Source organism: Uranotaenia lowii, chromosome 3 (genome assembly GCF_029784155.1).
Source record: "Uranotaenia lowii strain MFRU-FL chromosome 3, ASM2978415v1, whole genome shotgun sequence".
Taxonomy (NCBI): domain Eukaryota; kingdom Metazoa; phylum Arthropoda; class Insecta; order Diptera; family Culicidae; genus Uranotaenia; species Uranotaenia lowii.
The window spans coordinates 333,462,295-333,488,065 of NC_073693.1; the positions used below are offsets into that span (position 1 = coordinate 333,462,295).

At 31.1% G+C, this 25,771-nt stretch overlaps 1 protein-coding gene across 1 annotated transcript in view; it reads left to right on the plus strand.

The window, feature by feature from the left end:
• The window catches only part of LOC129753846 (uncharacterized), a 234,011-nt gene that overhangs the window by 135,357 nt on the left and 72,883 nt on the right, over positions 1 to 25,771 (plus strand). Inside the window, exon 10 of the mRNA XM_055749694.1 lies at positions 7,147 to 7,361. Within this exon, the coding sequence (XP_055605669.1) occupies positions 7,147 to 7,361 (215 nt within the window). The remainder of the gene's footprint in view (positions 1 to 7,146; positions 7,362 to 25,771) is intronic.

A 25,771-nucleotide genomic window follows, 5' to 3' on the forward strand; every position in this document is an offset into this window, starting at 1 on the left:
CATTCAGTCAGCGAAACTTTTTTGTGTAGAGAAATGAATCCAACTTAGATGAAATTTCAGGGACTAGATAAGAGAAAATCGATGTTGAAAAACATGCGAAAAAAATTCGCCTTGTCTCCCGGTGAGACTTGAACCCACATCTTGCGCCTCTCCGGGGCCCATGTATTAACATTCTACTACAGGAGACCAACCTGGCGTATGAATATTATACTGGTTGAGTGTCAATGTCTATTGGAATGAAGGGAATAGTTCTCCCATGTGATCATAATCATTTTTCTTTTGGTATTTTATAAATTATCCAAAATTATTTTGAAAAATTACAAGTCTGTAGTAAATATTCGGCTGAATACTTATCTCAACTATTCGGTGAACCGAATTTTCGGCTCAACGGTTTTTTGGCGATATTCAGCCGACCGAATATTCGGTAATCTCTAATAAAAACTTTAAGCTTTTTTCATAAATGTTCAACTTCTAGGCTTCAAGGGTTGACTAAGAGTAATCCCATCAAAGTGAAATTTTGCACTGCTTATTATGTTGATAAAAGGCTGGGAGCAGTGAAGCATTGGCTTTTAAAAACTTCCGTATATCTTAAGGTCACTCTCATCTAAATTCTGAATATATATAATATAAGGTTGCCGAAATCACTGAAAATCTAGAGTTTAATAGAAGTTTGAGCAAATTTTTGTCACAGAACCCAGCTATATGAAAATATTCAAAGATTTCACAGATTATCCAAATTCAATACGTTTAACCAAAAATAAGAATTCTTATGTAAAAAAAAATCTAACTTCTCAAGTGATAATATTGGAAAAATAAATAAATTTGGTCATGTTTAATTTTAAAAAGAACCAATTTGTCATAACTTAAAGATGGAATTTATGGAAATTGCATCACAGAAAACCATCGCAGAGTTAATGGGCAAAATCACTGAGAATTTCTTTTCGTTAAAAACTAAGAATTTTTTCGGGAACCGTGATACGATATTAGAAAGCGTTATTCAGAAATCTGAAACCAAATTGGAAATTGAAATTTGATTTTTTAAAAGTCCAATGAATAATGGGATTTTCATCTTATCCTCATGGGATTTTATCTTATCCTCACAGTCGATGAATAAATTGTTTAAAGTTCAACATATTCAGCAAAAAATTAGAAAAAAAAATGAAAGAAAAATGAATGTTCCATATCAATAATAAAAAAAATACGATTCAATCGAATGAAAAGTTTAAAAATTGATTGTTAACAAGGCCGTGCGAACGGGGGGGGCTTAGGGGTTTAACGTCCCACCCCCCCCCCCCCCTTCATGAAGCTTTTTCTTTAGTTAAATTCTCAATTCAAGAAATGAATTTACCGTAGTAACGTGATATTATTTGATTTTAAAAAATGTTTAAAAATAAATGTTAACAAACATGTCAGAAAATTGGCTCGTCTTCGGCGGTATTTTGTGCTTAATCGCTCTGGGCCTAAAACATTCCATTCTACAACACTATACGACTGCGATATGCAATTTAATAAACTTGAAACTCAAATCACACAAAAACCCTACGTCGGCTTTGAAAATGGTTTTTATCAAGATGGGTACCTCTAAACAAGTTCATCCATAACTTCATTACTAATAATTTTTATAATTAAAAAAATGTTTGTATCATTACAAATTTTATGCAGATACAAAATCTAATTTAAGAAACCAACTTTAGTCACAATTTTTTTCTGTTATTCTTGTTCTTCTACTCCACATTCAAGAAGATTTTGGAAAAATTTACAATGCAACAAAATAATTTTTTTTTTGGGGTGCAATGAATTTAAGAACTTATTTTGATCAATTTTCGTGCCTTTTGGAAATAGGTTAAAATTATGTTAGAAAATTCTTCACTTTTCTGACAAGACTTTAAATATTAAAAAAAAATTGTAAAAATGTTATTATGAACTTTCTTCAAGATCCCAGGTAATATTGACATCTGCGAAAAATTAATAAAAGTTTACTATTTATTTACTTTTCCCAATCCTGTGAAATAAAAGAATTTCAACGATTATATAAAGAAGTATTAACTTAATTGAATTTCAGATATTTTTAAAAGCAAAAATCAAATCGTGTTGCTTCAGCAAACTTGTTATATGATTTTTTTCTTTTATATAGATTTGTTAGTTGATCAATTATCAATGGATGATTTAAGTCAAAACTGATTCATTTTTTATCTTATAAACTTTATATTACTAAAACAAGGGATAACTGAAAAAATGTGATAAAAGCAACGGCTTCAATACACCAAAATCTTCCATATTAATCATTAAAAGATAGGGACAAAAAATTTATCTTTTTCTTCTTCATTTAAATTTTTGAAGAGTTTAGTCACCGTTATTTGTGTTTGTTAACTTAATTTATCGACTTTATTGGTAAATGTTATATTTTTTCATTAAAAACATTTCATGTTTATGAAAATTACAGACGCATAGGGAGTTAGGAGAAATGAATAGATTTATAAAATGAGTTAGCAGAATTTGATTAGATGCAGTTTCCTCACATGTTAACAATTTGTTACACATGGAACAAAATTTCAGTTTCAAAATCTGAAAATTTTCTTACTAAAACAACATAATTTTTACCAACAAAGGCGATAAATTGAATTAAAATTTTGTTTTATTTTCAAATAAATTTATAGATTTTTTTAAGTCGAACCAATGACATTTTTTTTTAAATATTTTAAATAAGTTTGCCTTTGTTCTTCAACTCTACATTTTTATGTTCTGCAAACATAATTTTATTGAGAGCCTATAAATCTTTTAAAACTTTTGTAGTCTTTTAGTTTGATAACTGGAAGAATTTGAACATAAAAAAGAATTTTATCTATGACTTTGATCACTGACACTCATAAAATAACTGAATATGTTACTTTGATTTATCGGCCTAGCGGTGAAAAGTGATGTCCTTTTTAGTAGGGACATCTAAAGATTATGAAATTTTTTTTTTTTATATAGATGGATAGAAGGTTAGAGGAAATGAAAGATGGTGAAAATGAGCGGGTAGAATTTGTCTAGAAGCATTACCATCATGCGATCGTACCGTTTCGCATGCAAACCCCGCATGTAACGAATGCGAAGATGACAAACTGAGAAGACTTAAACATCGATAGATGCGTTTCTGAGTTAAAGGGAGCTTATCTGAGCGATCACATACCATCTTTTTGTTCGTCCGCACTACAAGTTCTCGCTTGTGGGGCGGACCACGCTAAGCCTACTAATGTGTGGTGGTAGATGCAACTCTATCTGTATCTACCACTTCATAGTAGTAGGCTCGTGAGGAACAAAAATTTGGTATGTGATGGTAATGCTTCTAGACAAATTCTACCCGCTCATTTTCACCATCTTTCATTTCTTCTAACCTTCTATCCATCTATATAAAAAAAAAATTTCATAATCTTTAGATGTCCCTACTAAAAAGGACATCACTTTTCACCGCTAGGCCGATAAATCAAAGTAACAAACAAAAATTACGGTGGTTAATCTCTTCATAAAAATAACTGAATATTTTCTTTTTTTATGGAATTCTTTTCAATTATCATCTATGTGAATTTAATACTTTCTCTTGAGTTCAAAATGAATATTTTTCCCTAATAGAAAATTCACATTTCAAATTTTAGTTGAATATTATTTCAAATAAAAAAAAATATTTCAAGTCTGATCTTAAAGAGGTTCTTTTCAACCCTTCAATTGAAAATGAAGCAAATATATGTAAATTAAAATGATATATAATTAACAATTACTATCATTTTGCTTTACAATTTAATATCACGACTAATAACTGAGCGGATCTGAAGTTTATTTTAGAATTCGGATTTAATTTCTTTTTAAATCTGTTGTTATATTTTATGTATTCTATTTCTTAGCACTGATTCTTATGTCCAAAGCTTCCAATTCTGGATTTATTCGAAATTTTAATTTGCATTCGTTTTCTGTTTTTCAAAAAAAAAATATTGACCTAATATATCTAGTTCAGAATAAGATCACCATTAGACTGCCCCAAATTTGTATGGGAAATTCAAAACCTGTGAAATGTTATGCGCTGCAGGTTAAAATTGATTCTTGGCCTTGTACAAGATCTCATGCCAAATTTGGGCCAGATCGGATCACGTTTAGGGGTCGCTCAACGAGCCTGAAGTTTGTATGGGATTTTGAGACATTTTGTTCGGGAGAAACATGAAAAACCAGTTTTTCATCAACAACTTTGGTTCCCGTCGGCCGATTTCTTTCAAAACGGGTTTTCTTAAAGCATAAATTATGAAAAATATTTCATCCGAAGACTGCATTTCAATTAGAGTTAAGATAAAAAAGTTATAAGGCTTCAAAAATGGGTTAACTTTTTTAAGGATGGTATTCATCACTGTTAATGAGTCGAGGCGGTCGAACATATTGACGCCTCATTAACAGTGCTGAATACCACCGTTAAAAAAGTTAGCCCATTTTTGAAGCCTTATAACTTTTTTATCTTAACTTTTATCGAAATGCAGTCTTCGCATGAAATATTTATCATAGTTCAGGCTTTAAGAAAACCCGTTTTTGAAAGAAATCGGCCGACGGGAACCAAAGTTATTGATGAAAAACTGGTTTTTCATGTTTCTCCCGAACAAAATGTCTCAAAATCCCATACAAACTTCAGGCTCGTTGAGCGACCCCTAAACGTGATCCGATCTGGCCCAAATTTGGCATGAGATCTTGTACTAGGCCAAGGATCAATTTTAGCCTGCATCGTATAACTTTTTCAAAAGTCGGGTCATTTGGGGCACTCTAATCACCATTCTTAATTATTTATCTATAACTTATCTTCTTATCACTGATATGAAACTTTGATTTTGATTATTTTGAATCGTAACAGGTACGTTTATTATTTTTCGAGTTTGTGTTATGGTTATGAGTAAGAAAATGGTTTAGGAAATAAATTTCCGCTTATGCTGTGTATTTTTTGGTATTGTTATTAATTCCAGCTAAATTTGAATTTTGACCCACCCCCCCACCCCCCCCCCCCCATGTACGGGTCCTTCGCACGGGCCTGATTTGTTAACTTATGAAAAAGCAAGAAATTGAAAAAAAAAATATAATTAACAGTTAAGAGAGACAATTTCGGTTTATAATTCTCTAGAAAAATGTCCAGGCTTAAACTAACTGTTTTATAAAGATTAAGCCCATGCATTTAGATCACGAAAATTTATACTTTGTTGAGGATTTGATAATTAAGGCTATAACGTTTGAATGACACAAAGCAACAAAATTAAAATACTTTCGGAGTGCAAGGATTCTAAGAACTAATTTTCAATAATTTTAAGACGCTGATTCCAAACATACAATAAGCTTTTTTCTATCAGCTCTAGTTTTTAAAATATCTTTCCCCAAGTCTGCAAGTAATTTTAACTTCTCAGAAGAAAAAAAGTTGTAGAAGCTTTCTTTCCGGCAGTTTATCCAAATTCTGCAAAAAACGAAAACTCTGACGAAATTTTAAGGAATATTTTAATCAAATAGAGCCTTCGATATTTTTTAGAGTATAAGTCAAATGGCTTTACAGTCTTCAACAAAGTTATAATTTAAAATATTAAATATTCAAAAAATTTCTTGGAAGTGGACAGAAATAGTTGCTATCTTCTCTTTAAACAATTTGTAAATTTTTTTTGAAAAAAAAAATGAATTCTTTTTTGAGAATAGAAGATTAAAACAAGATAAAAATCCTTGTTTAATGATGGATAATAGATAAACTCAAAATCAGATTTCAGTTTTCACGTAGGTTTATTAATTTATCAGTTCTCAAAGACCAATTTTGGACCCGAATGAATAAAGGTCCTAAAAAAACCAATTTTACTCAAAACTGTTCACATACTGACACATACCACATCACCAAAACTAGAGGCGATAGACTAAATTTGACGATTGATTTAAATTTATGGCACCAAAAATTATCCATCCTTGTGATTCATCTTTGAAAATACTCACATTCCTGCTCATAGAAGATATTGTGTAGTTTTCTTTTGGTTTTCAAAATTCAAGGTTTCAATACATTTTTTGCTGAGTATTATATAAAATGAGAATAACAAGTCCAAAATGAGTTGATACTCACTGCAAAAACATTAGAAGTTTCAACATTTTCGTGCGAAGGCATTGGAATTTTTATTCATTATGGACTTTAATCTGACTTACTAATTTCCATAGACTGCAGCCTCCCGTACTGATAATTTTCAAGTTTTATTTCTGATTTTCTATTTTTGGTTACTTTGTTAGTGTTTATCGTGCATCAATTTGTTCTCAGGAGCCCGTAAAAATTTAAAAAAAAGCAAATTCTTTGCCACTCAACATGTATTCACGATAATAATAGGCGCTTAAAACCAATAAAATGACCTGAATCGTTTGAGAGTACAATTTTCATGACAATCGGTCTTTGTGGTTTTGGGACGTATCGAAGAAAACTCGTGTTAGTTCTCATTACTGTAAAAAATTATTAATTTTTTTAAGACAAAACATTTGTGATCAATTCATTACAAGCAATTTAAACAGTCCCGTGCCGTTAACGGTAAAATAATTTCTAAAAAAAGTGTTCATTTATTATCCTTTTTGCAAGAAGATGACAGAACCGTATGATACACCATATTGATTGCAAAAAAGAAAAATTCTCATTACCAAAGTCCAATTGGTATCGTTGTCATTGAAAGCACTGCCCATTTTTTCAACCATCATAAACTTTATTGAAACTGGGATTTTTTTGTACAGAATTCCGATCTTGTTTCTCGTTTTGACTAGTAGACTATCGAGCTGCTGAAAATGCCCCCGAGAATCGAAAGCCATTTCCGAATGGGGTAATGAATTATTGGTGCCGCTGGGGGATAAAATTCGATAGAGCTGAAAATGTCGAATCGATTTCCATTTTGAGTGAATGGTTGACCCGGTTTAAAATGTGATAACCATTTGCTTTTAAAAAATGGTGGTTGAACAGATGTTGAAAAGGAGCTTCAATGGAATTAAAATAAAACATTTAAAAAGTTCCAGTTAGGAACTTTGTTATTAACAATTTTTTCTTTAATTAAAAAAATAGAGGGAATTTTTATCTCTTAATTTCGATCCTTATCATATCTTATCTTTGTTATTTTTTTAATTTTTTCTCTATTTTCACAGTTGCTCCGGTTTGCCGTCCGGGTCTGGTCACGACCTACAACGTGGGCCGATACGAGCAGGCCAAAATCGTCTGCGAGCTGGAAGCCAATCCCACGGAAGTGGCCTTCGTCTGGAAGCACAACACCTCGGTGGCAGAGAATCTGGACTTCCCGGCAGCCCAAGTGACCAGTGAACAGGCCAAGAGCATCCTGCGGTTTAAGCCGATTAGCGAAAGTGTAAGTGTGTGCCAATTTCGGTTTTATATGTGAATAGAATGTATACTAGCTACTGAAGCTGGTTTAACAAAAAAAAGGAGAAAATCCCCCGAAATCTGAAAGCGGGAAAATTTCCACTCTTTTGTCAATCCGACCGTAGCACAGCGATAAGCGAATTCAATTTGGATTTGTCCAAATGTAGCTTTGCTGAACGGTTTCGCAATCGAATCGCCGCCATAAGCCTGTGGGGCTTAAAGTTTCATTCAATTCCGTTCGAGCTTGGTTTGGGGGGAATTGGCCTGTTTTCGGTAAGATTTGCCGAAACCTATCTGGATAATGTGAGCCTTTTTTCTCGATTCAATAACAGTTACGCATATCTATGATTATTAGAAACAAATTGAAAACCATGATTTCGGTTTCTACAAAAAAATCCTAGAGATAGATTTTGATAAGAATTAACGTTAAAATTGCTATTTTCAATAAAGTTACTGCCCCATCCAGAAGTATCAATAAGATGCAGAAAAATCCCATACCATATAGTTTTGTAGTTTATTCTTTCCTGGCTCTTCAATTTTACTCTCCTTACTCAAAAACACTATTTTTCTAACAGTTTTTATTTATAATTGACTTGATATTTCATTAAAAAGTTGGTTTTTCGATCTTACTGTTCTCAATATTTATCAATTCTTTTCTAAAATTTCTTGAATACATACTGCATTGCACAATGGGAAAAACAGTGTAATATCTTCCCTTTAGCATGAACCAAATCTATGAAAATAAACTTTCTTTTAGAGAAAATGCCCGGACAATCGAATGGACAAAGTGTGATTTTTCCCGAGAAATCGAATGAAGGCTATTTGAGTTATCGCACGCTTCGAATAAGGAAAAACAGCCGTCATTTCATTTTACGATGCGTGCGGTGGCTCAAATATCCTTCATTCGATTCCTCAGAAAAAAAACATACTGGATAGGTTTCATTTGCTCCAAATTCCAAAGTATTGCAGTCCAAATAAGCTTCTTTATAACTACATATATTGAAAATGTAGGGGAATTGGCTCACATAGTCTATATTCGATTTCTTGGAAAAAATAACACAAGATAAGTCTCATTTGGTGCAAAATTTTCAAGTTCGCACATGCGTTTTTCTTAATTAATTAAAGAATGTAGGTGAATTGACACCCATCTCTCCATTTTTCGATGCGTGTGGTGGCTCAAATATCCATCTTTCGATTCCTTGGAAAAAATCACATAAGAGAGGATACATTTGGTTAAAAAAATTCTAGTCCGAAGTTTTTTTTCATAACTAATTAAATATAAAGCGGACTTGAGGGTAAAATCAGCCATAACTCCATTCTCCGAAAAGTTTGCTGGCTCAATTAGTCCTCATTCGATTTCTCGAAAAAAAAAATCAAACAAGATTGATCTGGTTTTATTCAAATTTTTTTAGTCCGAACTATCTTTATCTAAGTTAATTTGATTATCCGGACAATTTTACTAAATTAAAGTTTATTTTCATGAGTTTGGTTCGTGAAGAAGGAAAGATATTGAATTTGGGATTTGGTGACTGAGTTTTTTTCTATAATATTTTTACTGAAACAATCTTTAGAATCCATTATTATGGTATTATTTGATTACTAATTTTTTGTTTGATTTAATTTTTTCGTATTAAATCATAATTCTTGAAAACACATCCAGGAATCTTCACAATAATTATCTAAATTTGTTAATCAAAGTCTTAAGTAGCTCAAAAGGGAAGATACTTTCCGAGATTGTTGAATTCTTTGAATTTGCTAAAGAGTTTTTGATGATTCGGTTCGAACAAGTTTTTATTATAGAAGCCTTTAACTTTAAAAAAAAACTTGTTCAATGCTCAAAACAAAAAATCTCAATCTACCGATCTCTTGAAAAAAATTTAAGAGATTTCATCAATTGATGGAAATTCTCGATTCTCAATTTTGAAATTTGATTTATATTTGGGCGCTTCTTTTTAATTCTCGCAAACTTGATCTTAATCGTTTAATGGATAGGGTTGTTTCAAAACATTAAATTTAATTAAAATCCAAGTAACTCAGAAACGCGTAGATATTTTTGAGTGATGGATGGTTAAACAATGTTCTGTAGATGAAAAGAAAATATTCCCCTGTATTTTTTACGATATTCCTATGTTTGTGTGAGATATCAAACAACATGTACGAAAAAATTGCAAAAATCCATTTTTTTAATTTTTTTTGAAAAAAGAAGTTTTTGGAAAATTGCTGTTATTTCTTCAGATTTGCAAATTCAATAAAAAAATTTTAACCTCAATCAATCACAAACACTTTCATGCACCGAATTGTTAAGGTTTGGTAGAAATTTGCAAAATCGCATTGAAATAAATTAAGAATTTCAAAAGTTATTTTTAAACTTTGATGGGCTATAACTTTTATAATACTCAAAATAATGACTTAAAACCTATTCAGTCGTGGTATTCGAGTAAAAAGGCTATTATTTCACTGCTTTTCTCATTTAAATAAAGTCATGCATTAATAGGTTAATTCAAGCATTTAGTTTAAAATTTTACTTTTAAAAAGTGCTTTATTCAAAATGGCAAATAATTCATAGAAAAATTAGAATTCCTTACAAATTTTTGTTCGTGAGATTACATGATTGGTTTATTTATAAAAAAAACTCCACAATGAAAATCTATTGAAAGATTTATAAAAATATAACTCAGGATTTTTCATAAAACAAAACTTAAAAATTGAACTAAAATTCCACTTCATACTTGAGATTTCCAGCTTAAGTTTGATAATAGTAAACTGTATAACAATCAAATCATTAGTCCGCAATTTCTTCCAATTTAAACTTATCAAAGAAAAAGCCATCTTAATTTTTTTTTGTCTTGATTGACGATTGATTTTTTAACGAGCTGAAACCAAATCTAAATTTTAAATATAAATTTTGAATCTAAATTCTAAACCTGAATTGAAAGTTCAATTTCAATCTTGAGCGTATTATCAATATTTTGATTTCTTATGTTTTAATCTGAACTCATTATTTCAATTTAAATATAATCAGAATTCAAAATCCGATACATAATTCGATTTTTAAATGAAATATTTGTTTTTTTTTTGCAATTATGAATCGCCAATTTCAAGTTTTGTTATGTTTGATTGCTGCATAGGAGTTAAGTTTTAAAACATCGAAATTGAATATAAAACAAAAACTCACGATGATTTTTCATTTTATATTTTTCATATTCAGATTTTTTAAAATCTAAAAATAAAATGTATTTGAGTTAAGAAAATCATGAATATTTTTTTTATGAAAGGCGAAACCAAATTTGAAACAAGTTTTCAAAACACATTTTCATGTCCAATTTTAATGATAACTCGAACTGAAAATTTACAATCCTAACTGCACCAGAATTGATACTAAATCCGCAATAAGAAAACAGAAATACAATTTTGATTTTGATAATATAGATCCGAAACCTACGAAATGAGTTGATTATTATTCAAAATTTATGATTTAAAAATATTTCTATCAAGAAATCAGACAGTTTTAAAAACCTGCACAGGAATGATCCTGGAATTAGTTTTTTAGGTTTTGGTAACAGTTTTGAGTGAAGATTTAACTCTTGAATACCCTTTCACAATCATCAAGATTTTATTGATAGTTTGAAATTGGAGTGTGGAGAAGAGTACCTCGCTTGCATTTTCTGGACCCTCATGGGCAGGGGTTTCGCGAAACAAATGTTAAAAACAAGAGTATTCTGTTTTTTCAACAATTCATAATTGTTAGATGACAAATATTTAAATCGAAAAAAAATTAAACGTGTCATATGTGTTGCCTTAATCGTAGAGAATTAAAATCCAAATTTAAAGACATCTGTTGATATCAACAATGTATTTGTAGTTTATGTTTTGGATGATAATATTTGTATTGATATCTTTCAAAAAAATGTCAGATTTTTTTCAGCACGGAATCGAGCCAGACAAATTTGGACTATTTATTTAGAAACTTCGCATATTTAGAAACAGGCATTTGACTTTAAAACTATTTACCAGAAATCCGGGCAAATAATACAAAAAACCTTTCATAATTTGGCAATAGGGCCGATATTGAAGGTATATCGGCTATGATAAGAAACCTAAGGGTGATACGGTCAAAATTTGGTCAAATATCAATTTGAAATCCTTTCATTTTTCTAGTGCGCAATATCTATTGGAAGAAGAGACGGGTGTCCCATACACTTTGGTTGCATATCTATAGAATAAGTCATACGGAAGTTTCTCGAAAGTTCAACTTAAGAAGAGGGGTGGGAGAGATGAAGAAATATGTTTATGCTTATTCGGGAACCCTTCCAAAATCCAGTAGTGGGATGAATAGAGAAGAGCGGGGATCTCCTAATTTTTATTTCATTACTCGGTAAGCAAATTGGCCAAATATTTTTCTAATAACTCCAGACATCGTGGAGCGAATTTTGCATAGAATTGATTTGGGTACGAGAAATGTTTTCTTGATTATAAAAGAAGGAGACTCTCTAAGCTTTTTCTTAATAACTTGGAATCTGATCAAGCAAATAGAAAGGAATTAGGCATGGAGGAACTTTATACAAATAAAACTTTTTTGCGGAATTAAGAACTCATAAAAAATACAGCGTCTTGATTTCAGACACGAAATAATGATCACAAATCAAATTCAAGGTCAGGGTTTGAGAAAAGAATAAAATATTCGAGAAAATAAGATTTAATTTCTTCTGTAATGCAATTTGACAGTTACAACTATCATTTCAAAAAATTGATATTTAAATAAAAAAAAATTCTATACGAAAAAGGGACTGTACAATTCTAAATCCTATAAATAGAAAATTAAAAAAGATGATTCAATCCCTATTTTGGAATCATTTCCGTACAACTTCAAAATTAAGTACTGTTCTGATCAGCCGAATTTAATTGAAAAAAAAAATGAATTTCAACTTTACAACGATTATTTTATATTTTTCTGTAAAACACTGAACACAATATTTGATACCGAAATCGATAAACGAATGTAGAATATAAAAAAATTATTTATTATGGTATATAATTTCCAACGAAATAACTTTCGCCTTTTCCAAAATATCAAGAAAAAATAGAAATCAATTACAAACGACTGAAAACCTTGTCAGATAGGTTAAATAAAAAAGTTTTCTACTAATTGAAATATCAAAGATTTAAAATATTGAGATAATATATTTAATTAAAAAAAACTTTTAAAATGTTTTATAATTATTGCCTTTATCGTTGAAAAATAACTTCTTAATTTACAGACATCTGTTGATATCAAAAATCTATCATAAGGCTCTCCATTTAGCCCAAAGGAATTTTGTAATTTATCATAAGGTTGTCAGATTTTTTTCAGCACGGAACTTGGGTCGGAAAAATCCGAGCTATTTATTCTAGAAACTTGGCAAAATCCGGGAATTTAACTTTTTAATTATTGACCAAAAATCCGGGAAAGATCCAGGCAAATTTGGTCAAAACCCAGAAATTACTCAACAAAAATAAAAATAAAACTAGAAAATTTCATTTCAATTTCATCAAAATTTATTGAAAGTGTTTTAATCGAATTTTAGGCTTCCAAAAAACCTTTCGTGATTATTTTCAAAAATCTTGTTAAAAAAAATTCGTATTGGACGCATAATTAACAAAAAAAAATGATTAGAACACACATTGCTATTTTTTCTGGATTGAATTGACAAACAAAATTTATGAATCCAGGCAAATCCAAGCTTTTTCAATGATTTCCGAGCAACCAGGCTGAACTGAACTTTTTTTTTGCAAATTTTGATCAAATATCCGGGCAAACCCTGATAAAACCAGGTAATTTGGCAACCTTTATCGCAACCATTAACAGTCTACTTAATGTAGTTCTTCCGTGGTGCTTTCAGAATATTAAAACTAATTTCGACTTCTGAAGGTCGCCGGTCCATGCCTTGATATTATTGATTTGTAAGCCATGTGTAAATTTGACTTTGACTTTGACTATGACAAGAAAACGTTTTTGTATGCCGTTCAGTAAAATATGAAAATTATAAACTAAGATATGATAATGATAGATACAAGGTAAATAGTTATGTATTGTGGATTTCAACAAAGTTTCTGTAAAATTAAAATTTTCAAGACCAAATTTTTGGATGTTATGTCAAAAAATGTATTGACCTTTACAATTTTATAAAATTAGTGGAATACATTAAGATACCATTACACTTTTGTATATAATAAGCTAGCCTCAATAAAGGATTTCGAATGAGTTTAAAATTAGATATTTTTAATGTTTGTTCTTTGATGAGTGTTATATTTTTAAATGATTTGAGTTCATGGTGTATAATACTTTCACTTCTACACAGAAAAAATTTTTGACTATAACGTGTCACTGAAACTGCAACTTTTAAAATAAATCAACCTGTAATTAACAAAACCTGTAATTTTAATTTGTTTTCCTTAAAAGTTAACGAGGATTCATTTATTATTAATGCAAATGTCCTGTAAAAAAGTTATACGCTAGAAATTAAATGTCACGTAATTAGTTATTCGACCTGTTAAATTTACAATATATGTCCAGCTCCTTCTTGTTATAGGACATTTGCGTAATTTTACAGGAAATAATTTTTGCTGTGTTGTATTTGAAACATAAGCAACAGAAATGCTGTGTTTTTTTGACTTCGTTGAATAAACTTGAAAATTTTTATGGATTTTTGTGTGAAGAATTTCAACCGGAATATTGACTTTCATTTTGTAGTTCAAGAGCCATTGAAATGGTTCATTCAACTTAAGCATAATTTAAAACTTTAAAGTATTTGATTCACTTTTCTTATTTTCACATTTTAAAAATCGATTTCTTCGAACAAATATTAATTTTGTTTATGACAAATTGGAACAAATTTATTAATATAAGTTATTTTTATTAATTTTAAATTTTATCGTTAAAAACGGGATTTTTATTTTATTATCAGACAACTTAGCGCTGGGGTGGGTCTTCATGTTTTCCCCAAAAGTTGAAATTAGGTTTATTTTCACGATTGTTGAAAACGTCAAAATCTTTGAAAAATCTGTGAATAAGTGTTAAGCTGAATGTGATAAGATCAATAATGTTTTTGTATAGCTATAAAACTTTTAACGTTGTGTCAGTTCAATGGGTATAACCTTAGGTTGCCAGAATTTTTTCCACCCGTATTCGAGCTATTTTATCTAAAAACCTGGGAATTTGGGCACTTGATTTCAAAAATATCGACTAAAAATTTGGACAAAACTCAGAAATAACTCAACAAACATCAAGAAACAAAAAAGGGGATTTTTTTCAAATCGAAACTTAACATTAGATTCTGAATCATATTTTAAGCTTCCAAAAAATCTTGAATGATAATTTTCCTAAAACCTGCTCGAAAAATTACGTGACAGCCTTTAACTTAGAAAATTTGCCTTTTTTGTAGGAATTGCCAAATAAAATGAACCAATCCGGCTTTTTTCAGTGAAATCCGGTAAACCGGGCCGGACTATACTTTATTCTGAATAAGGTATCCGAGCAAATCCGGATTAAACCGGGCAAGCTTCAGGTTTTTGTGGACAGTGAACTATTTTCAATATTTAAATTAAAATCATCTCTAGTCATAGCCTAAAGACTGAAAAGATAAGAACAATTAGTAAAAATTGAAATGATCGAAAAATAAATCTGCGGAAGCTGCGAAACGATTGGAAGAGATCCAGAAAGACCGAATGAGCTTATTATTTAAAATATTGAGTTTTTGTTACCAGAAATTTTTAGACAACAAAAACAAAATTACTCTTAAGCTTTGGGAAATAAATAAACAACATTACAGTCGAGAGAAACAGCATTTCAATTATCATTTGAAGTGTGTTTTAACCATCGGATAAAAAAATCTGTTGATTAGTTTTTTTTAATTGGATATAATTCGTTGTATAAGCATTACTATAATAAATTCGATGGAATTAACTTAAACGATGATCTAAACATTAATTGAATTTCACAGTTGCTTGACCTCTTGCCTGTCAGCGGTAAAGTTCCCTGGAATTCCCTTGAACTTATTTTTAAATTAGCACCTGAAAAACACTTAAACCGTTTTAAGCGGAAATGACATTGGGACTGACATGAAGGGATGAAACACACGGAGGTTTGTTCCCAAGACAAAGTCTTCCGGCTGACAACCACTTGCCCGCATCAAAAAAACGTTTTAAATTCTAGAAACTAAATAAAAAAAACCCGGAAAGAGACACACTATCACATGGCAATGGCACCTGAGAGTGTGAGTTGGTGCTGTTGGCCCCGTATCGTTCCGTTTCCGCCGGAAATGATGCCAGAAAAATGTCAACCGAAAGGAGCCCCTCAAGAAAAATGAGCTCTCGGAAAAAGGTGGACCCCGTTTTTTTGCCTGACGTGCGTCCATTTTCTTGCCTCTCCTTTTGTTGCGGGCTTTGAAAACTTCAAAAAGGAGATTCACACTCACCAGCAGCAGCGACACTGGACAAAAAAAAATTAGATAAAGTTTCACCGGAACGTGACCCGATGTGATGGCGGTTGGAATGTAGAAGAAAGGGGTAATCCGAGAATCAGGTGCCGTAAAAAACGGTAAAGCAAACAATTCCATTCCTCTGTCGCTTTTTCAGCCTCACAATCTAGCTCCTCCCTAGTTCTAGGAAAAGAAACACCCTAGTCCGTTGGCGTTTGTAATCTGATCTCACTCACTTTGGTTCACAACCGACGCCAAGAGGCCATTATTTTGTGGGGGAGTGTGAAATATTCAAATTGATGCCATAAATCGGACCGCTCTTGAAATTTCTCTGTGGTTTTGATTTGACAGCACTGAAGGTGTGGCCCAATTTCTCCGAGATCATGGAAGTGTCCCCTGATTAAGCGGAAACCGGTTAGATTTGATCAGGGATTCCCGAGAAACCTGACCGGTTTGTGGCGAATGGGAAATTTCTTTTTTTTCTTTACAAAAGTTACAAAAATTACAAAAATTACAAAAATTACAAAAAATTACAAAAATTAAAAAAATTTCAAAAATTACAAAAATATTAAAAATGACAAAAATGACAAAAATGACAAAAATGACAAAAATGACAAAAATGACACAAATGACAAAAATGACAAAAATGACAAAAATGACAAAAATGACAAAAATGACAAAAATGACAAAAATGACAAAAATGACAAAAATGACAAAAATGACAAAAATGACAAAAATGACAAAAATGACAAAAATGACAAAAATGACAAAAATGACAAAAATGACAAAAATGACAAAAATGACAAAAATGACAAAAATGACAAAAATGACAAAAATGACAAAAATGACAAAACTGACAAAAATGACAAAAATGACAAAAATGACAAAAATGACAAAAATGACAAAAATGACAAAAATGACAAAAATCACAAAAATGACAAAAATGACAAAAATGACAAAAAAGACAAAAATGACAAAAATGACAAAAATGACAAAAATGACAAAAATGACAAAAATGACAAAAATGACAAAAATGACAAAAATGACAAAAATGACAAAAATGACAAAAATGACAAAAATGACAAAAATGACAAAAATGACAAAAATGACAAAAATGACAAAAATGACAAAAATGACAAAAATGACAAAAATGACAAAAATGACAAAAATGACAAAAATGACAAAAATGACAAAAATGACAAAAATGACAAAAATGACAAAAATGACAAAAATGACAAAAATGACAAAAATGACAAAAATGACAAAAATGACAAAAATGACAAAAATGACAAAAATGACAAAAATGACAAAAATGACAAAAATGACAAAAATGACAAAAATGACAAAAATGACAAAAATGACAAAAATGACAAAAATGACACAAAAATGACACAAAAATGACACAAAAATGGCACAAAAATGGCACAAAAATGGCATAAAAATGGTACCAAAATGGTACAAAAATGGCACAAAAATGGCTTAAAAATGGCTTAAAAATGGCTTAAAAATGGCTTAAAAATGGCACAAAAATGGCACAGAAATGGCACAAAAATGGCACAGAAATGGTACAGAAATGGCACAAAAATGGCACAAAAATGGCACAAAAATGGCACAAAAATGGCACAAAAATGGCACAAAAATGACACAAAAATGGCAAAAAAATGGCACAAAAATGACAAAAAAATTGACACAGAGATGTCACAAAAATGAAACAAAATTGACAGAAAAATGATACAGAAGCGTCACAAAAATGTCACAAAAATGCCACAAAAATTTCACAAAAAATGTCACAAAAATGCCACAAAAATGTCGCAAAAATGTCGCATCAATGTCGCAAAAATATCACAAAATGTCACAATAATGTCACAATAATGCCACAATAATGTCACAATAATGCCACAAAAATATCACAAAAATGTTTCAGAATTTTTTCAAAAATTTCACAAAAATTTCAGAAAATTTCACAAAAAATTCATAAAATTTTTATTGAAATGTCATAAGAATGATACATACATAATGAATGATACACAACAAAGTCAGGATGAAAGTTTAAATGAAAAAGTTTGGCCCCTCTTGAAATTTTTCACCTTTACTTTAGGGATGACATATTTTCTACACCTGCATTAAAATGCACCCATGCCTTTTGGGTTCCGGCTGAATTCTTTGAATATTAGTTTGTACAAAATCAAAACTTTATTATTAAGTCTTTTTGTATGGATCAATTTTTACAAGAAAGGTATTTTTGGGGGACAATAATGTTTGTAGGTTTCTGTATCATCCACTAAAACTTTGAGTGTAATAAAGCGCCAGATGCAACGCCAGTGATAGGACATTTTTCCACCGTTTGGGCTTCAAGCTGCTGGCTGGATCTCTTTTTTTCTTGAGGGTCAGTCAGTTCAACATACCTTGGCCAGGCATTAAAAAGGAAATAACCTTTTCTGCTCCTTGCATCCTCATGGTATTTCAGTTCTTTTTTCCTCCCTCTATTTTATCAAAGGCAGGTTAAAAACGATAGCACTCTTTCTGTGGCTTTGGACCCGGATCAGCTTCTCTTAATATATGCATAAAAAAAACTCAACCCGGAGATGGAAATAAGAAGCGAGCTGTTTGACGGTTAAGTTTAAAAGTGGTTTTCCCTTACTTAAAGTCACGGTGGGTCTTCAAAAATGAAACCAAGAAAATATTGCCTCTATTTTGTGATCAACAATATTTTTGCAATAAAATTCTATAATTTACTATTTTCTCTTAAAATATAAAAAAGATCATGAATCTGTAAAATATACCTTCCATTGCAGATAGAAATGACCCACTGTGATGTGGTGGTGACTTTATCTTACCTTTTTGCAGCGAAAAGGATGCCATACAGACAGCTTCTCCCAGCCTGAGGTCCACCAGCCAAGGAAGTCCAAAGAAAGAGTAGTGCAAACAGCTATTATGTTTTCAATTATCATAATTTCTTGTTTACAGTCAGCAGTGATGGTGGTGCTTTCGAGGAATTTCCTTTGTGTCCCCATTCGAGATGATCGCATACAAAAACACACACCCACACACATATACAATCACTTGTCGTGCGCTGTTTCATAAAAGGCATTCATCGGATGCCAGAAAGGGTGGAAAATCAAAGGCCAAGACATGATGCTGGGAAAAGGTTACTGAATTCCGACCCAGCAAGTCAACTATCGCCGCCGATGGGAAGCTGTAAAGTGGATTGCTGGAGGACAAAGCTTGACAATTGTTATTAACACTTTGTTTTGCTGTCGGAAAAATTGTAGCATTTCTTAAACTCGCTTACTTTATTGTGAATAATCTGTGATCGGTTAATGGTTTTCTTGAAACTTAAGGGTTTCATTTTATATTTTTGGCATTTAAAGTCGAGTAAATCTTTGCAAAACCAAATAAAAACACTTTAATATACTGATCTATTAAACTCTATACCCGACAAATTTTAAGAACCGGGGATTGATAGTTTATTTGGTTTGTTTGTATAAGTAGGGGAGAGTGGGGTATCGTGGGCCATGGGGAAACGTGGGCCACCTTCAATATCTCAGATGTGTGATGAGATAAAAATCTCAAACCAACTGTCATCGTCGTTGCTTTTTGTGAGCATATATTCCTATATGTTGTTGACTGAAATACGCATCATATGCTTCTTTTATTTATCAAACTAAAAAAAGTTAGAAAAATTTACTTACATAACTAAAAAAACACCCGCTAATTTCATCGATGGGGAACCTAAAGTGCGTAACAAAAATATGCTCATACGCTTATGATCTTAGTTTTGTCATGATCTTTCACGTGGAAAAGGAATTTTTGGTAAAACATCAATAAGTCACACAAACGCAACCAATTTGCAAATCATAGCTTGTGGGGAATCGTGGGCCACACATCTTGAATCACCTATATTTTTATGTTTTTATACACATTCAGAACTTAAAATACGTTTTTCCTATCTGTAATGTTTTCTTATGCCAAATGGAGAGTTATGAAAAATATTTTATCCATCCTATATAAGAAATTTTGCCAAAACGTTAGCGAGCCAGGTTTTGGAATCTATGCGATCATACACAGCTCTCTTTTTTATTTCATCATCTGAAATTGCTTTAAAATAACGAAATGAATTAGGAAATTTCAGTTTTGGGTCAACTTATAAACTTTGCATGTTATTTGGTCAATTTGGATTTGGTGGCCCACGATTCCCCACCATTTTTCAAAATCCAAAAAATATTGCTTTATTTTAAGCAGTCAGAATTTGGGGAAAATCACTGATTAAAAATTAAAAAAAAACGCCTTATGATACCTTGAAAATGTAGAAAACCATGCCATTTTTTATTTTCATTTTATCTTTTATAATAAAGAAGTTATGGAACAACGAAAAAAAGTGACCCATGATTCCCCACTCTCCCATATTATCGGGTAAGTGCTCCTTATTTCGAAAATGTTCCTCATTTTATTGTACCTTTACTTGGCACTCATTTAAAACACACCATTCTTTTTGGAAAACATGAAAAACCAAATGTGATTAATGTTTAAAGGGTTAAGTATTTCACAATTTAAAATTTGTATTAAATACTTTAATCGAAGGAATGCAATTGCAATTCAACGTTTTGATGCCTCTCGTCGATGTTTTTCATCAATTTAAAAGATTAATATCTCTAATTTTCTCCTACATTTCTTTAGACCTGTTTTCCTGTTTCCTGTTATTTTCATAACACGATTTATAAATTCTTCCTTAACACAAGAAGTACACTTTCCTTTGTTTTGACTTTCGCTGTAAACAGTGAAAGAAATTCCATTTGATTTTTTTGTACCGTATCTTTGATAGTATTTGAAACTGCTTTTATCTTATTAATCGGATTACCATGTGAGTTCAAAATAGAATTCTAAAGATCTATCAACTTTTTTTTTCAAAATCTACGTGAGAATAATTTGAAAAAAGAGGCTCTCGATCTCGTCACAAAAGAAACAAAAAGATGAAATATTCAATGCTTTCCATATGGTTTTAACTTTCAACTAGTTGAAACTCCATTCAAAAGCCTTCCTCGCGCCTAATCAATTTTGAGTATCTCAAGTATATTTTGACGGATTTTTAATGCAATCATAATGCGTATTCAGTTTATTTATCGATTTAACTGTGCAGAGGACGAATGACCAAGGTCGTTAAAATAGTATATAATTAAACAAAACAGAATTGAATAGAATTGTTTAAACTGTTTTTTTAAATGAAAATACACCTTTAAAAGACGCTGGATTCAATTTTGAGTTTTGGAAAACACAAAGAAAAAGTTATTTCATAGTTCTAACAGTTGAAAAAAAAATTTTTGGTTGTTCTTCAAAAACATGTTTTCTCGTATTGACTTTGAAATGTTTTTAAATGCTATTAAAAAGAATTTAAATACTAGAGTGTCCGTCCCGGGAATTCCCGCCCGGGAAAAAAATCGGGAGTTCCCGATTCCCGGGAATTGTAGTTTCATTCCCGGAAATTCCCGACATGTATACAAATATTTTTCTGGAAAAGCCTGAGAGCCTTCGTAATCATTCTTATTGTTTTTTTTTTTAAAATGTAGTCATACAATACTCATTGAGAATATGTCGATTCCTGTAGCAGTAGACATTTTGCAGCCATTTGGTGCAATTATTTTATTCAAATAGATTTGTTTAAAAAGATTATATGTATTTCTACGCCGGATTCATTGAACGAAAACCCACAACAGTTCGAATAATATTTGAAAAATCGCGCAGCAGGGAGAAAAATAGTGTTTTCTTGAAAGTAACATTCATGCACTTGTTTCCCTTTGACTTTGAATGCCAGATTAATTTTAAAACCTCCAAATGAAGAATATTTCTTTTTTTTCTTCTTATGAAGAGCAAATATGTTAAGTGTTTAGAAAAACGAAAAATGGTTGGAATAATCAAACAAATAAAAACATAATTTTTTTAATCAACCCCTTGTTGCATGGATGAATTCTTCATTCGACTTATTCAGATTATTTTATGGTTCGTAAGACGGTTTTTAAATTTATCATTGTTGAAAACAGTTTGATCAGTTTGATGTAACATAATTCAAAAAAAAAACATTGTGAAGTGTACGCTTTGAACAAATTATAGGCTCGTATGCATGAAAGGTTCGTTAAACTATGTATATTTGAAACGAAGTGCATAAATTTTACATGATTTTGAATATTTCCCGGAGTCCCGGGAAAAAGGCCACCAGATTTCCCGATTCCCGGGAATGAGAAAATGGCCGGGAAATGGACACTCTATTAAATTCCATAGAATCTTTTATTTAAAAAAGTTGTTTTATTTAATTTTTTTATAAAATGAAAACAAACTTGCATTAAGCAGAAGTAAATTCACCAATTTTAAGTCGGAGTAGACTAGAAATGAGCTTAAGTAATGGCTTTGTGAAAGATGACTCAGAGGAACGTTTCTTTTGAACTTGATGTACTTATTCCATTCGACCCTTATATTCTTAATTCCCCATTAGTGAAAAACGATAAAGTTTGAATGATCAGTTGACAATGAATTTGAAGCTGAAAAACATCAATAATCGGCGTCTCCAAATCCAATTATTCAAATTCTACAAATTAAGAATCCTTGAGTTGACGAAAGTGTTATGTTCAATATTGTAGAATACTCCGGACGGGCTATGAAAATTAAAATTCGTTATTATCTATTCATTAGCCCGTCCGGAGTATACGTGTTCACCACATGTAGACTTCGGACCAACCAGATTTCATTGTATAGGTTAAGGTAGTGCCACCTCTATCCCGGTACTACTTCTCCTAAATAATGAAATGTTGCTGGGTAAAGTATGGTGTACGTTAATAAGTTTCCTCGCAAAAAATGCTCTTTCGCTCTTTTCAACATCTGTAAATTTTCTTCTCACTTCTCTATCCATCTTTATCAATTTCATAACTACTTTTCATCGATATGCCGAAAAATAAATTTACAAAAATTAATTAACGGTGGTTAACTTATCTTAAAAAGTAGAATATTGTTTTGTAATCAAATAAATAACTTTAGAACTGTGCATCTGTATGTTACCCAAACGAAAAACGAGATATCTCGTATTTGGTCCGCAATGTGTTAAGATGAAGTTGGTGGTCAATATATCCTAATACTTCGCTCAGAAAAATACCGAGTGATTCCATACGATGTTTTTACCAAAACTATTATCTAGTATTTTATGCGCGTTTCTCCTTCTTCTTCTGCTACTAACATAGCCAAAACATGCATTGCAAAGTTTACTGCGGCCAGCCCAACCATGTGGTATATACCTAAAAAATGCAGAAATAAAGCGTGGAGTTCCCTGTCAAACGTTTTAAATAGATTTTTATAAATGCACTATAAAATTTTAAAGCTGTAAAAAGTTGAATCTCACAAAATATGTTGTCATCAACAGAATACTTTTCTCACTAATTCGGATCCGTGCGTCTTTAGTTGGCATTAGCAAGGCTGATGCAGTTTTGATTCTGGAAGCTTTCGCAAATTGGAAAACCTAATCGCTCTTTATGATAGCGACTATTGGTTTCTTGAAATAAAGTTCCCATTTGGTAGTTATTTTTAAGCAGTTACCTATTTGAAAAATATTTTCACCGACGGAGAACGAAAAAGAAAAACGCTTGAGGTGCTTCCCTTATCCAATGTTTTTTTGCGTTTTTGATTACATATCATTAGATTAATGATGAAATTATACATGAATATAATTTTCAAAGCATTCGATAAGTGAAATAAGCATTAAAAGTGATTTTACAAAACTTTTGGGTTAAAACACAATTCGACAAAAAAAAAACGATTTACCTACTTCAAAAATTTCCAATTTTGATAGGCCAAAACATCAATCGGATATGTTGTTTCGGCTCCAAATTTCAGCTAGAGAACGGAGAAGAATATGGCTACAATCCGAGATTATTTTGAATAAAACATATATCTTCAAATTGGTGTTTTGACTTTTCGAATTTAGACTTATTTTACGTCACCCACTCTTGGTGACGAACGTGATAAGTGATCAGTCAAGTCAAGAAAAATACAAAATGTTAGAATAATAATGTAGGATTTTAATAAAATCGTTATTTACCGTAAAAATTACTTTCAAAGCTCTGTGCAGTTTGATTTGCATTCTTTGGTCAATTGATAGTCCAAACTATGCTGTAGGGTGGCCATCTGCATCATTTTGACCCATTTTTATTCGTTCCACTATTCATATGATATTCAAGTGATATGAGCCCAAAAAATGTCTTTTGTATCCAAGAATTCTAACTATCAAAAGGCACCGGAACTAAGACTTTTTGAAAAATACTGTGCTATTTTGAAGCAGGCATTCAGTGAGCATTTCAAAAAGGACAATTTTTAGGATGAAATGACAAAAATATTGGTTTCTATGTAGGAGAAGCTTCTACCTTATGTTGCACGAAATCTTTAGGGTTTAGTTGGAACCAATGTATAATTGTACGAATATGGCATCGAACTGTAAGGAAGTAAATTGTAAACGATCACAACATTTCCGAAACAATTTTTTGGTAAATTTTTCGTTAATTTTACATTTTATTGAGCACCACTTTTTCCACTTTTCTGATTTTTTTCACCAAACCAAATTTAGTGATAGTTTTGAAAATAGATCCTTTAATTCCCAAGAAATTAAGTGCATTGAATCCAAAAAGACCCATAAAAAGTAGAATGTCAATTTCCCGGCCATTTTACTTCCCCAGGATTCGGGAAATCTGACGGCCAATTTCCCGGGAATTCCCGGAATCCAGGGTAATATCGGAAATCATGTAAAATGTATATACTTTGAATTAAATACAGCTGATTGAAGCTTTGCAGCAAGAAATCTCAAATGTTTGTTAAATTTTTAAATCAACTTTAATAAAAAAAAACCAACAAAATATTACATAAGTTGAACTCTTAAAATGCAGAAACCATTCATCCAGTTTATTGGTCGTAAACTGATAAAGTAATTGTTCCACAAATAAAAATAATAACAAGTTGAGAAAAATTCGTTGTTAGACATTCTGAAAAAAATAAAAAAAAATTTTTTGATTTTATTCACGGATATTGTGCAATAGCCAAAGCAATGAATTGTGAAGAATTTTTTATTTTTTTGGATGCTTTTCATATTGAAAATGTTATGTTATGTTTATTTTATAATCCATTTCTCCTTTACCTTTCCTGCACACATATTCGTATCTTGAACTCCCCCTGGGCTTATTCAATAAAGCGTTTTGCGAAGACTTAACGAGCTAAACGTACATTATCTTTGCTCAAAGAATATCACATACAGAAAGATTTAATCAAAATCAACTTTTTAGCTTCAACAATCTTTTATTCTTTCTTCATTTAACATGTCGTTTAAATGAAAAAAAAAAACCAATCGTTCTTGAATAAGAGTTCATAAAGATATTTTATGAGCCATGAAAATTGTTACTTCTGAGAAAGTACGTTTCAGGTTTACTGCGCGTTTCTGCATATATGTTTCAAACAATTGTAGATTTTTTTTGATGGGAATAAATGAATATGAAAATTCGAATAAATACAACCTGCTCTGCAACTCTGCAAAATGTTCACTAAAGAGATCAACACATTGTCAAAAAGCTTTCTCGTCTATGACATCATGATCAAAATCTATTTATTTACACACATCTGTGTGTTAAACTCACTGAAATTTGAAATAATTTAAAATCTAATCGTACAAAAAAATATGCTTCGAGAATTCCCGGGAAACGGAAATACCCGAACTTTTGAATTCCCGAGATGGACACAGATTGCGCAGTGACTTTGAGAATTGTATGGAATTATAAAAAATTTTGTTCAAAAGGCACATTTAAACCCAGATTTAAACCATTTTCTTGAATTTCATTCGACTGATTTTCTTAAGTTTTTTTACAAAGCTTTAATCATGACAATTTTTTCAACCATAAGCCCCATTTTGATAATGGTTGTG